Raw genomic sequence first — 15,363 nt, 5'->3', positions numbered from 1 at the left:
TTTTTTCGACTTTGAAATTAGTTATTTTGTAAAGGTATCAGGTTTTAACTAGCTACAAGTAATATCATCGTATAATTCGACTTTTTATAATAAATCTGTTCTAGATATTTATTATAAGTAGATTGTAAGTATAATGTAGTCTGAAGTGCACTGATAAAGTTGCTTAAAATTCCTTTTATTTAGGAAATATCTATATCAAAATTAGATAATATACGACTTGATACGAATACTGATATATTCGTTATCAGTGTAAGTCATAATTTACTACAAATCCTTATCTAATATCGCTTCGATGTAGTATGATTATGCCGTGACAAGTGTAAGTACACCCAATTTTAAATCAGTTTCATTCATCTCTACTACATTGTAAGAAAGAATTCGATAAGTTAAATTCGATGAAACTTTTCATTCGAAGTCACAATGTGCTTGAGAAAACTTTCTATAGAATGAAACCGGTAATAAAGTTTGTTGATATTGGGATATTAGAATTTTAAACGATTATGATATTATGCAAATAGGTAGGTACTTATTCCCATTTGGAACCAGATACCTAAAATTGCATACAGTTAAATGTGTTCATAAACTGTAAACCGCAGATATGTACATATAATTATAAGTATCCTGACCTTAAAGGAATAAATGGATCTAGGCATAATAAAATATTTATTAACGCCATATTACTTTGATTGAATAAAATTTATCCTTAACTTCTTCACGCGGTGAATCCCAATTCAACATTAAAATAACTATTGTATTAATGTCAAGCAGGCACTTGTAAAGGTTTATAAAATGTTCTGAAACCGGTTATTAAACGATGGCATGTGAAACATTTTGTTTGCTTGCGCATTTTGCAGTATAAAAAAACATAACTTGATTTTGTTGCCAGTGACCTTCTGGGGTGAAGTTCCACTGAATTATGTTCAACAGGTAGTCAATTAATAACATAAAGAAGTAGTAGGAAGTAAATAGCCGATGTATCGCTTTTTTAAAGTGACTGCAGAGTTTTCGAGACTCTACTAAGCCATAGAGCATAGAGGTGCTTTCGCGTTAATAATATTATTATTAACGAATAACGGACCCAGTGAGAATCCAGTGACACTTAGTACTAGTTTGAACTAATAGACAATCAAGGATCAGATAATAGTTTACAAACAGAAAATGTAATTTAGCTAGAAGAAACATATTAACTTCAAAGTAATTTAACTTTTATCCCCTGTGTTTGCTCTGAAGATTACGGATCATTTCATGTATAATGATAGGCGCTTACTAAACACTTTCTACACTATTAACAGATAAGTTTCTAACGAGGGAGATAATGAATGGTGTTCTGATGGCTTAACCCATTATCCAGCTTTCATAATAATTATGTAGGGCTCCTTTCATGTACTAATTGTATACCTTATGTTTAATTATACATAACTTTTCGGCTATTTGCTGAATACTAGTATTTTCAAATATGTAGTTATATAATCTGGTGTCTTAAAGTTGAACGAGGTCAACTAGTACAGTTTACAGCACATCAGCTATACATTTTTGATGCAAAATAGCTCTTATAATATCACATAGAAGCTACAGTCTGTAGTTTATTGTGCCGTTGTGTATACGTCCTACTGATTTTTAACAATAGGTAGAGAGTAGTCATGTTATTGACATTGCGTTGAATATATTGTTGCCTTCTTATGCAAAATGTAACCTACCTCACCATCACTTACTCATCTCTCTCACAGTTTGAGTGGGCGGAATGTGCACAATAATAATGTCCAACAGGTTGCTTCGACCAACAAGTAGGAAAAGCCTTCTCAGATACGAGTACAGTCTACTTAGTTGCGTATAATTTTGGATTAATCTATCTTGTTTGTTTTTATGTTATTGACTAACTAATATTTTAAACAGGCCCTAGTTATTATAACACAAATTCTTCAGCTGTACTGCGGCTATCATCTCGGTTTCTAAGACATAAGACATGATACGTAAGCGACTTGTTGCTCTACCAACTGACAGATGATAACGGAAATATCCTTCATTCATTTCGCAGAAACCAACCGCATGCTGTGAGCAGTGAGCAGACTGCTTTCCGAGCAAAGTTTTCCAAGCCATTCGTAGCAAAGCTCGGAAAATGTCTCTATGTGTGGGGTTACGAAGAGCCTAGATTAAATTTTATAGTTTTTATTTTTTTAAATGAGCGATGAATTTATAATCCTTCATTTCGCAGAAATCAACCGCATGTTTTGAGCAATTTTCTCTGTTTTCTGAGCCATTCGTTGCAAAGCCCGGAAAATGTCTCTAATGTTTCGGGTTAAGAAGAGATTATTTTATATTATTTTTAAGCAATGTGTTATAAATTTATAACCCCTTTGAAAAAGCTCTCAGTTTCTCAGTTTTCTTCAGAAAAGTCTAGTCTCGGGTCAAGGAGAGATTAGGAATATAGTAGGCGGCACAGTCATGAATAAATCGAATTGAGTGGGTGTTTGTTTAGCAGGTTGGTTTTGAGACGAAGCGAGATCCTCTGTCTGTAATTAGGTTAAGTGGAGGCGTCCGCCGCTGCCGGGGAGACGCAAGGCAATCAAGCAGCTATTTGATACCGCTCTTCCCTCTCAATGGAGAAGTCTTGTTTGATTTTCTTCCAATTCCCAGAAGCAAAGCCGGAAATTACACGTTAAAAGAACTGTAAATTAGTTACTCGGGAATAGTAAATCTCTTTAATGTATAAACGTTGGGAAAATATAAATTAGAAATTGCTTGAATTGTCAGTAACACACAAGAACACGACTTTCAAGAAGTTTCCAATATTCAATTAAATCTCAAGGTTATCTTATCCTTAGATTATTTTGTATTAATTATTTAAAAAAAGGAGAAACTTAAATGTGATTGATTTATAGATAGGTGTACGGGACTATTCCCACCTCTCGTTCCCACCACTGCAACTCCTGTGTAGCCAGGATCTACAGCTTGACCGCCATAAAAACCCAACTAATAAAGGTCAATTTTGTCCCGGGGGAAAGTTAAACTGTCATTGGACCCGCAACGAAATTAATCAGAAAAACATAGGAGGAGTTATTAAGGTTCGACTTCCCTCCACTGCAAAGCGGATGACAGGTGACAAACAAAGGTTTAAAACCGGTTTGTAGATAGGGGTAGAAAATCAGTCGCAATGAAAATAAATTACGACAATATCTAATGTAAAGATATCTAGTTTTGTTTCCTATTTCACAAAACGTAATATACTCGTACTATACCTTCTTAGCACATCAAACAACATTGGCACAGTAATTGGCTAATGAGAAAACAGTCGTAATTGCTTGTCGTTTGACATCGTCCACTGTTCTCTTAAATGTCTTGTTTATTCAATACCGATTGATCTAGCTAGTAGAATGTGCGCAAAAACTCGACCTGATTAATTGTTTCAATTATAACACCAATTAGGTACATAGCCATATGAATTTGTGCCATACTACGAGAGTATTAAAAGCGATATGAAAATAATATGCTATAAGTAAATGTTTCATTTTGTCTATGCAATATCCTCGTGATTATACCTTACCTTAATAACATTTTGTTCTCATCGGAGATTCGAAATAGCAATGTGAGTGTTGTAGCCATCAAGACCTAATTAGATCAGTCGTAAAATAATTACTTTTATATTACAAAAATAAAAACCTAATTGTAGAGTCATGTCACTTGTAGGTAATATTATTCTAAAACATTTCACTATTTCCAATGTTTACTATACCTACTACATACAAACATAATACTTGTCTATTACTTATACCACTTACAAATAACTTTCCCTTTCGTACGAGTATTGATAATGACTGTCCCAAGTTCCGCTCGCGTGCGTTCTGTCCGTCATTGAGAGACATAATTTATCGTTGTCAGCATCAACAAAATTGTTCAGGCCAATAGTTTTTAGGTTTCAATATTTGACATATTTGATCATAATCTTATAAATATAATTTGAGCTCTACCAGAAAATTAAAATCAGTTAAAACTCGAGCAGATATAAGTAACATGAACCTTGGAGCTATAAGTAAGAAAGAAAAGCGGTGACATATTTTGCATATAAATATTTTGGAGAATAAGAAGTCATAAGGTTGGGAAATCTCGGGGTACATTTTACCTGTAAACTCTGGCGTATACCTATTGCTTGCTTTTTATTGATGAATTTATCATAATCAATCATGCGATATTGTACCTAAAACGCGAGCCTACAACGTAACCCGAGCCTGGCATGTCACGGTCGTCTGATCACCTGATAATTCTCGGTAGATGCATGAGATGGCATCCCCGTTGCGGTTTTTGTTGTTTTACAAACCGATTACAGTAGATAATTATGAATTCTTAAGACCTTGTCTTGTAATTTGTGATTTAAATAGCTTTACCTGCCTTTTCGTTGATATGGGCTTTGTACTACATCACACTTAGCGCCAAGCAGTTTATAGGTAGGTATAGCATCAGATCAGGCTCCATGATTCCCGTTATAAATATACAGTGTGAGTCACGTTAAAGTGTACATATGAAAATAGATGAAACTAGACCTATTTTTATCGACAAAAAAGAGGTCAAAAAATTTTTGAGATTTTTTTTAAATTTTTTATAGAATTTTTTTTCTTCCAATTACTTATTGTAAAGAAAACGTAATAACTTTTAAACTAAGCGGTATATCCTGATAAAATAAAAACAGTAATAATGCTAAATAACAGGCAATACTAAAAAAATACATAAAATACACAAAAAATGCCAAGAAATAATAAAAAAATATATTTTTTGAAAAAAATCTGCTCAAAAATTCGTATTTTTTTGGTTATTTGATAAATTTCTCCAAAAAATGCCCCTATAACAGGTGGTTTTTATTACTTTTTGTTATTTTCTATCGTATTATTTTTGTGAAACCAAAAATCGCATGTCTCTATCCCTATCACAACGTTTGCAATGATCGTTTGAACTAAGCCTCTCCGGGCACGCCATTTAACGCTTCGTTAACAACGAAACTGAAAGTGACTCTAGATTTGTAATTTTGATAAAGACAAGTTAGATTTCAAATAAAAACAAAAGATTTCGAAGTAAAATAAGCATTTTAGTTAAAATTAAAATTGTCTCTACCTGTAGCAGAGAAAAATGTGGTGGCAGGCCTTTGTTCAAACGATCATAGCAAATGTTGTGATAGGGATAGAGACATGCTATTTTTTGTTTTACAAAAGTAATACGATAGAGAATAATAAAAAGTAATAAAAACCATCTGCTATAGGGGCATTTTTTGGAGAAATTTATCAAATAACCAAAAAAATACGAATTTTTAAGCAGATTTTTTTTAAAAAGTATCAATTTTTATTATTTTTTGGCATTTTTTGTGTATTTTATGTATTTTTTTAGTATTGCCTGTTATTTAGCATTATTACTGTTTTTATTTTATCAGGATATACCGCTTAGTTTAAAAGTTATTGCGTTTTCTTTACAATAAGTAATTGGAAGAAAAAAATTTTTTTAAAAAATTAAAAAAAAATCTCAAAAATTTTTTGACCTCTTTTTTGTCGATAAAAATAGGTCTAGTTTCATCTATTTTCATATGTACACTTTAACGTGACTCACACTGTATATTCGTGCTTTTCACATTAAAGTCCTGCCCCCAGCGGGATTTAAATCAGTAACTGCCAGCCGTCGTAGTACTTACTCCGTTACGCGAACCCTCAGGCCATAATCCATCCTAGATTTATACGACTTGCCTGTTTTAGAGTAGGCGCACACCGTTGATTTTTAGTTGGCCGATAGTTGTGCCCGATTTTAATTTGTATGAAGAATCGGCCAAATCGAATCGGCGTAGTGTGCGCACTCCCATACATGCCCATACTGATCAGTTGATCGATTGACTCGATCAGTTGAGTTGTGTAGGCGCACACCGTTGAGGCTTGGTATTTCTGCTAAAGTAGGTATTTCGCGCTGTCAAAATCTGCGCGCGCAATACTTCGCCGAAGACAGCGCGCCAAAGAGCTCTCGCGGCTACACAGTATAGAAATACGCAGTTGGTTAGGTTAGGTTGACTTCCTTCCGTTCAAGCGTCACACTCACAGCACTTTCTAATACAAATCATATCCAAGTGATACAAATTAAAACAACTTTCAAAATTTTTGGGAATATATTTTAGAATCGAATAAATATAGAATATAACTGCCAAAGTAAACACGGTTCAAAGAGGCGTGGCGTCACCCGACCTTCCGGAAGTTCCGCGCCGGCTAAAAGAATTTCAAGATTACGTCACCCAACCTATCGGTAGATCCTCGGGAGCTTGAGCGATTGGAAAAACATTTTATGATCAGTTACTCGTAGTAGCGATTATTTAGAGCTTGGATAATAAATTATAGTTTTGCATGTGGTTAATTACATTAATCAGTACACGCATCAATTTTGTTCAGTCTTTTTGTTTATTAATAAATAAAAATATCATACTAAAATTGCATACATATTTGTTTGTATTGGTCTGGGTGTTTTCTTTCCATAATTTATGTATAACGTATGTACGGGGCTCTGTATCGAAAATCACTATGAGCAATGAGCATCACACACTGTTACCTGGAGTGCATTACCGCAGCAAAATTTTTATAAATGTTGTGCTTTAGAGAGTCGAGAGTATAGCAGATAATTAGTCCATCGTGAGCAGAAATTTGTCCACTTATAGCAAAATTCGTTCAAATTATAGTTGTAAAGTTATTGGCTAGAAGATTATTTTATCTTGCAGCTTAGACCTTTAGCTACAGACCTTAGACAGTATTTTTGAAACATTCTTACGCATGGTGGAGGAAGGGACGCTCTAGAGCAGTGGTTCTTAACCGGTGGTCCGCGGACCACTGGTGGTCCCTGGAGGCATTCCAAGTGGTCCACGATGTGCACTTGCACACCTTGGTCAAAACCACTTTTAACTGATTTTTGCAGTCAAACTGGTTTTGACCGATTATGAGGTGGTCCCTGACAAGACAGAAATTTGGTAAAATGGTCCCTCATGACTTAAAGGTTAAGAACCACTGCTCTAGAGACTCAAAACTACAAGGATACACATGAACTCCAGTTTTAAATCCGTTGATATCTGCTGCATCTGCCATGTTTTTGGCTATAAGATTCTTCTATCTTACGGCTTAGACCTTTAGCTACAGACCCTAGACAGTATTTTTGTGAAAATTCTTACGCATGGTGGAGGAAGGGACGCTCTAGACACTCAAGTCTACAAGGAGTCACATCAACTCCAGTTTTAAATCCGTTGACATCTGCTGCATCTGCCATCTTTTTGGGTAGAAGATTCTTCCATCTTGCAGCGTAGACCTTTAGCTACAGACCTTAGACAGTATTTTTTTGAAAATTCTTACGCATGGTGGAGGAAGGGACGCTCTAGACACTCAAGTCTACAAGGAGTCATATGAACTCCAGTTTTAAATCCGTTAACATCTGCTTCATCTGCCATCTTTTTGGCTAGAAGATTCTTCTATCTTACAGCTTAGACCTTTAGCTACAGACCTTAGACAGTATTTTTTATTATTTATTTGTGTCAGTGTGCTCTTCTAAAGAGTGTAAGACGATTGTATGTAGGTACTATTAAAATGTAATTTTAACTCATTGGTTTTGTCTCATATTTGAGGAATGTACTATGTATCATGAGTAGAGTCTTCGTTTAAAAGGATGCGAACGATTTAAATTTCAATAGGTAGACAAAATTGATAATTCTTAATTATCAAAAATTTAAGCTTTCTCCAGTAACACTGATATTATTATACTGTGACTCATCAAAGTCATCATTGTCAAAAATATTGACAAATCGCGAACTGTCACGGCCAAAAAACTGACACGCGTCCGTCCTCCGTAAGCGCCACCGCGCGACTGATTGAGATTGTCCAAGCCGTCAAGGACGATTTTTTCCACATTTTTTAACATAGTAACTAAATAAGACGCAATATAAAAATTTCATCCGTTAAAAGCCCTCAAGTTATTTCTGAACTTTAGTTTAGTAAAAGATTTAGAATCTCAAATCGCTTATTTTAAAAATAAAACCATAAATAGAAAACGAATAGAGGTAACTTTGGGAATATATTCTATCGAGTCAACTTCATCAAATCGTGTTTCCATCCGTTAATAGCCCTAGAAAATATCCTCAACTATGCCCAATAAAAATCTTAGCCTTTAATTTTACTGTTTAGTACCTCAAAAATGAAAAATGAAAACCTCATTTTCGCCATTTTCTCTGCTACCCGGCCTTAAGCTCGCGGCTTCACAAGCCCTACATAATTTTTGTTTACAATCATAACACAAAATAATCAGGCAATTCGAAATCGAGACGTTCTCTTTTTCTTTTGTCCTTAGGATCTTCGGAATTCAATTAATCATTATAAAATATTTATCAACAGGTATCCTGACCGCCATCAACTGCATCAGTGTACGATGGACGATGCGCATCCAAGATGTGTTCACCACTTCGAAACTCCTGGCGCTGGTGGTCATCATCATCTCTGGAATCTACTATTTGTGTGCAGGTAAGATATTATTCTTTGTTTTTCAGTGTAGAGTATCATTTCATATCATTCTTCGGCTGTAGACTCTACCATTTTATGCAAAGGGCAATAATAGCCAAAGGCACGAATCAACTTTTTATTGCAATGATATGTTTTGTTTTGTTTGTTATGCGGCTGTTCCAGTTTAGGGTCCTACTATGAATGCAACGTCAGTTTCGATATAGGTTTTACCATTTTAATACAAAGATGAGTAGGTACCTACTAGATAGACATAGATTGTTCAGTATTTTGAATGTTGAGAGCCTTAACTTTGAGTACCTGGATATGGATTAACGATAGAGATGGATTAACGAGACCTAACTACATTTTAACGAGAAAGCTTCTTAAAATAAAAAGTTACCCCTGTCGATAGATGATTGTTTATAATTAGTTATTCTCAAAGGCTTATCTTTTCTAAATGTTATTGAGTTTTGTTTTTCTGAATTCGATATCAAGATATAAATATGCATTAAGAAACTAGTGGTCGTTGATAAATTTTCTATTTATTAATTAACGTTAACAATGAGCCACTTTTATGCATGCACGTCGCAAAATCGTCTCGTTTGATTGATTGATATCAATAATAACTGATAAACCTTGCTCTCCTCGCTATCAGTGGGCCCACTGTGTGACTGACTGACTCTTTGATTTATCATTAATGTTTGCTGGAAGTACTCGTATATTCACCATAATTAATGAAGTTACTGTGTCCAGAGAAAGCCACGCAGTTTTCACGGCCAACTATGTTTAACGCACGTCGTAAATTGAAGTAATAACTAACTGCTCCAAGTGCGAAACAAGTTTCTGTTACATTCTTGATTAATTATGTGTAGGTATTCTGGTTTGTGGAACGTGTGAATAAAATATTCAATCTGTTATCGAAGACAAATAAATCAGACTCAGTGTTTTGTTTTACCTTTTAAGTTAAGATTATTTACTATTTGCCTTATCAAAATCAATTGTTCCAGTATGATCACGATCCGCTCGCTCTGTCAAATCTCCTTATCCCATGTCCCATAAGTATACGTGCATTTAAAGAGTTCGATGAACGCATCTCACAGTATACGTCTATTGTATTACAATAATTTGGTTGACTGATTTAGAATGTGTTGGTTTCACTAGGTCACACAGAGAACTTCGAAAAACCTTTCGAGGGCGACTACAGCGCGGGAAAGGTGGCACTGGCTTTCTACTCTGGCCTCTTTGCTTTCGGAGGTTGGAACTACCTCAATTTCGTCACGGAAGAACTTCAGGATCCTTACAAGTAAGTTATTTTTCTTTTGGGAAAACTGTTTGACATGTCGTCCCTATATCGTTTTTATATCGTTGTTGTAAATAGGTGGCTTAAGCGATATTGTAATTTTTTTTACAAATGTAAATAATCTGATTTACATATAATGTAGGTAATAGTGGATGTGGTCTAATAGACGATATTTATTAATCGCTGACGCTATCTATCTTGGTCATCACATTTACGAAGATTCTTAGGCAAGTGTTTAGATCACATAGAGTTAGTTTATATTTTATTTTTATTTTCAAGTATTTTATTATAGTAAATAGGCCGAGTTTGTAATTTAATTGGCAAATTCCCTAAACCTATTGTTTTCATAATACGTATATGTTACTGGGATAATCAATCACAGAAGACTATAGTTTGCTAGGTCATGTTGTCATAATTGCCAGGTCATCGTACTATGTGCAGGGGGTATAGCAGTACATAATAGGTCATACGGTTATCGTAGTGGAAATAGTAGAATGATTACAACCGTTTTAATAGCCATGCGTAATATTCTTCCATTCATCTGCATCATTGTTTACCTCGTTAGAGCCAATCAAGTGTTATGTTATTCGAAACTAAAGATGTTTTTGCCTTTTTGCATTTAATAACGGTAGTATCTCTTAATAATGGCGTTAATATAGCTGTTTATTTCAAAACATAGTTGTATTGTACTGTATTATTTACCCCTTTACTTTTTTTTCTTTAGTAAGAAATGCAATAGCAATTTTATTTTTTCCTACAGTTAAATATTTTGAGATTGAAAACTGAAAATGCAAAATATCTAACGCGTTGTCTTAAGGTCATACTCATTACGATAAATATACTTATACCTATCTATTGAATTTAAAAGTATTTAATTTGCAAGACCTTGAAATAGCACCTAACAAAGATAAACTAAGATGTTAATTATGAATGAATTAAATTAATTACAATTTAGCAAGATAAGTAGGTAAGTACTTACATGAATCTTAATTCGTTATGCTGATATGCTGATATAGAAGATAGAATTCGGTATTTTGTTTAATAGAGCCACCTGTTTTAGTGTGTAAAATATGTAGTATTAAGATACCCTTTGACCGGAGCCATATCACATGACAATGTGCGTATCACATAATATCTCATGTGGCCATATCGTGTAAGAAACGTAGTTTAACGTAAACTCCTATTTTAAGACTCTTCTTATCATTAATTTATTAATAACAATAGGCTATCCTATGTAAATGTAAAATAAAAAAAAATCCATTCCTTTAAAATTCTTAAATCAAATTACATATTTTATGATAAAGCTTTAACAAATATATTTTCATTAATGCCTTGGTAAATACCAGCCCACTTCATATACATAAGAAACAATGTGAATCTATCAAAGATATAGCCCATAAAACAGACGATCCCATCTGTAGCATCAGAAGAAATGTAGGTATATTGCACCTTCTGTAATAGGCTTCGTTTTTGTGTCAGCACGTCTCGGTATCGAGACCATTTTATTTATTGCTGACATTATCTTGGTCATCAGTCTTTGTGCAGGAGCTTTTTCGCTTTTTAATCAGGTTCAGCAACAGTTTGAGTTAGTGCAATTATAAAAGTGCTTATGATTGCAATGCAATTAAGGTACATATCTTTGTAACTAGTGAATCTATTCAGTTTATTTGTATTTTTTAAACTACATTAATATTATTTGCAGACAGTACAGGTATTTGTGAGCTATTATTATTATGAAGTAATGCGCACAATATCGAATCAAAAAGGGCGAACTTATTGCCATAAAGCTTTCTTTTCCAGCCAACCTTTGGAATTTAATCAAAATTTTATAGTCTCATTCTGAAAAAACATGTGACCCTGAAATGGTAGGTACCTACTACTACTTGCACATAGTAGTAACGTCAACGTACGTAATGTAGAGCCAATCTCTACTTCGAATTCAATAGATTCTAAAATCTTTTAAAGTGGTTCTCACGAGTGCCCTGCAAATATACGAGTAAGAAAGGTACTTTTCTTTTTCTCGGGGACAGTAAATAGCGCGGGGCCAAACCTTGAACAAGGTTGTGGTTGTGAACTGATATATACCGTTTTCCTAGCATAATATTTTTTTTTGTGTTTAATAATTAATTACAACAAAATTCCGTCCTTTCTTTTCTTTGTCCTTTTTTTCTTTTCGAAAACGGATAAAAAAGGTTCACACTACTTTAAAAAAAATAGTGCTTAATGAATAAAAGGAAAATACCAGTCATTGAGCAATCATATAAAGATAATCGCTTCTTATCGCACACCATGCGTTTAATGGAAGTATTGAGAAGCCACAGGCAGTCAATCTAAATATTATGCTCGTTGCTACGAGCGTTATCATCTAGACGACCTTGGAGCTATGTGTCGAAATTATGTAGGTGGAAAGAAAGGTGCTGGTTATATGGTACCTAGGCCTAAAATTGGTACTTTTAATAATAGGGTTTACTTTTAAGAGTTTCATAAGGATGTCTCAATCTATCTAAAGTTGTATAGTATAATCTAGACAGGGTGTCCTACGCATTCTGACACAAATCCCCTTTTTGTTTTTTAATCATGCAACCATTTCTTCAAGTTCTCTGGCCAGTATGGGGAGTGTAGCCCAAATCCCCCATTCGCCTCTGGGTGGTGCTCAAAAAGTGGTGACAATTTTTTTTCTTACTAGCTCATACTAGCCTTTGATCTGGGCTTAAGTTTGAAGTGGTCTTTATGGGGCCACCTGTATGATGATGTTATGTAAAAAATATGTATAACTAGCTTTCCGCCCGCGGCTTCGCCCGCGTGGAATTTTGTCTGTCACAGAAAAACTTTATCGCGCGCGTCCCTGTTTCAAAAACCGGGATAAAAACTATCCTATGTTCTTTCCCGGGACTCAAACTATCTCTATGCCAAATTTCATCAAAATCGGTTGCGAGGTTTAAGCGGGAAAGCGTAACAGACAGACAGACAGACAGACAGACAGACAGACAGACAGACAGACAGACAGAGTTACTTTCGCATTTATAATATTAGTTGGGATGTTAATCTCCAGAATAACTCTCCATTTTCCACAGTACTATTAGGGCTAACCTATCTTTTATTTTATTAGAAGTAGCACTATAGCAGTACATCTTGGTGAAGGCTATAGGTATACCACTCACCCTATTGCATGTATTATTCATGGAATGCTCCTACATAAAGATGACCGGGAATGTAGAGGGAAAGCAATTCCCACCGCTCTGGATAAATAAAGATAAATTAAGGATCAAATTAACAACGTATTAATAGGTTTTATCACACTTGGACTGGAGCCAGCATCATAGATATCCTTCGCCGCAATAAATCTATGTTTCTTATCGTAGTTTCAATTTGACCGTGACTCTGTTTATTCATATGAGCACAAAACAGAACTTTATTGCTTAGAAATATAGTGATTTTTTGCGGTTTGGTTCGTAACTCTTTGATCTGGTTATGAAGGTCTCTAACTGTCGTTCCTTTCCCTTCTAATTAGATTCAATTGGTAGATAGTTAATACCTAGCCAATCCAAGTGGGTTCATGGCTACAAACAAATTAACTTGCATATACTACATAACTTATATTTAAGTCATTACGGTATTAATAGTAACTGTAGAACATATCGTAATGGCTTTATCAATTAAATAACAATACGTTGTTTTTAATGTTGCATACTATTTTTCGGGTCCTATAATTAAAGCTAGTGCCATAATTGCAAACACGAAAGTGCTTTTTGATACTGAAACACCTAGTTATTCAGAAATCAAATTAGATCTATCGTGGTCATTACCAAATGCTAACTTGTTTAGTTAATTGAAGACTCTTAATCAAATACCATTAAGATAAATAATAACGTTACCGCAATTTAGGCGTAATTTATAATAGCCCCATATTTATAATATTTCCGTGAATTTCAGGAACTTGCCGCGTGCGATATGGATCGCTATGCCGATGGTGACCATTATCTACGTTATGGCCAACATGGCCTACTTCGCCGTAGTTTCGAAGGGGGAGATGATGACTAACGCTGCTGTCGCTGTGGTGAGTTTTCATACTTTTAACTAGCTTCAGTCGTCGGGTTTTCCTGGGTTTTCCTGTGTTTATTTTGGGTCTCGCAAAAAGTGTTTCTCACATGCTGTGAATCTTACAAGTTTTTTCTTACCAAAAGCATAAACATCTAATTTCATAACAGTACATAAAAGAAATGATTTCATAACTTTCTCTTACAAACTTTAAATCAACTTTTGTAACTACCTACTCTAAAAAATGATTCGTTACTGCTTACACAAATGAGTGTTAATCTAACCAAACCAGGTTTAGCTCACTATAAAATAGTTCGTTTAATTTACACAAAATTTTGTTCCTTATAACTATAGTAGGTACCTGTTAGTAGTAACCACCAGTTCGTTAGTCACTCATTTGTGTAAGCAGTATATACTATATTTTTCAGTGTATGTGTTACATGCATATAAAATTTATATTAATGAGATTATTATTTGTGAGTTTTGACCTCAATTCTCATTATCACTATGAGATTATAATCTGGTTATGAATGATAGTGCTTATCGCACTATAATTTTCGCTTAGCGTGACTCGAATCAGTAGCCGCAGCAGCCGTCTGAAACACAAATTCAAAGTCAAAATTTCTTTATTTGTATAGATAGACTTACAAATTGACAAATATCTTGTGTCTCATAATCATTAAGCAGCAGTTAGGTTTACTAACAACAGGATGCCCAAACGACTATGTTTGTAGAGCCAAATCAGCAGTGAAATATAATAAGTCTAATTAGTTTGATAGTTAACCGGAAGAAAATAATCGTAGCGTAAACTATATTCAGCGAATAATTACATACCTACTTAAATTTTGATTAGAGATTATACAGTCAAAACAGGAAGGGCGATTGTTCAGAGGCGTAAAAAAGATTCACTTTGATAATTTATAAAACATATCTAAATACTAATCATGCTTATTAAAATTATAATTAGATGGGTAATTAGCGAAACATTCTCGAGTATGTACATCCTATCTGCATATTCATACGGTTATAAATAAATACACGAGTACCTAGGTAAAATACTTATGTAGTGACTACGTAAGTACTGGGTAAATGGCAGTTGCGTTTATTCACATCAGCGAGTGAAACACACGTCGCCGCGTCGTTTAATATGAGTATTAAACTAAAGGTGCATCCACACACAGGCATTCGCATGAGATGAAAATACAAGCTTTGAGCTTTTTTCCGACATCGCGACATAAGAGTAGGTAGGTACTAAGTAAAGTAAGTAAAAAAAACGCATTGCGGTTGCAGATAAAATCGAAAATAACTTTTATTATTTTTTTCTTTAAATTCGTTTATCATTCGGTTGCTGTTGTTTCGCTAAGAAGATGTTAAGAAAAATATTTTGGAGATTATTTAACTGTGACTTTTTTATCCATTTTCATTTCCGGGTAGAGTGGCTTGAAACAACTTTGCACTGAAACCTTAACTTCGAACTTCTACTATGATCTTCTGATTTATTTCGTTGCGGGTTCAATGACAGATTAACTTTTCCCC

The 15,363-nt window shown here is 34.4% G+C and overlaps 1 protein-coding gene across 2 annotated transcripts in view; it reads left to right on the top strand.

Annotated features, from left to right (window-relative positions):
* LOC135087747 (large neutral amino acids transporter small subunit 2) overlaps positions 1-15,363 on the top strand; it is a 30,348-nt gene that overhangs the window by 9,420 nt on the left and 5,565 nt on the right. For both annotated transcript variants that reach the window (XM_063982524.1, XM_063982523.1), the window contains 3 exons: positions 8,385-8,510; positions 9,651-9,792; positions 13,723-13,846. In XM_063982524.1, the coding sequence (XP_063838594.1) occupies positions 8,385-8,510; positions 9,651-9,792; positions 13,723-13,846 (392 nt within the window). The remainder of the gene's footprint in view (positions 1-8,384; positions 8,511-9,650; positions 9,793-13,722; positions 13,847-15,363) is intronic.

Source organism: Ostrinia nubilalis, chromosome 3, assembly GCF_963855985.1.
Source record: "Ostrinia nubilalis chromosome 3, ilOstNubi1.1, whole genome shotgun sequence".
Lineage (NCBI taxonomy): Eukaryota > Metazoa > Arthropoda > Insecta > Lepidoptera > Crambidae > Ostrinia > Ostrinia nubilalis.
The sequence above is the reverse complement of the archived record's forward strand: the minus strand, read 5'-3'. Positions and strand labels throughout refer to the sequence as shown.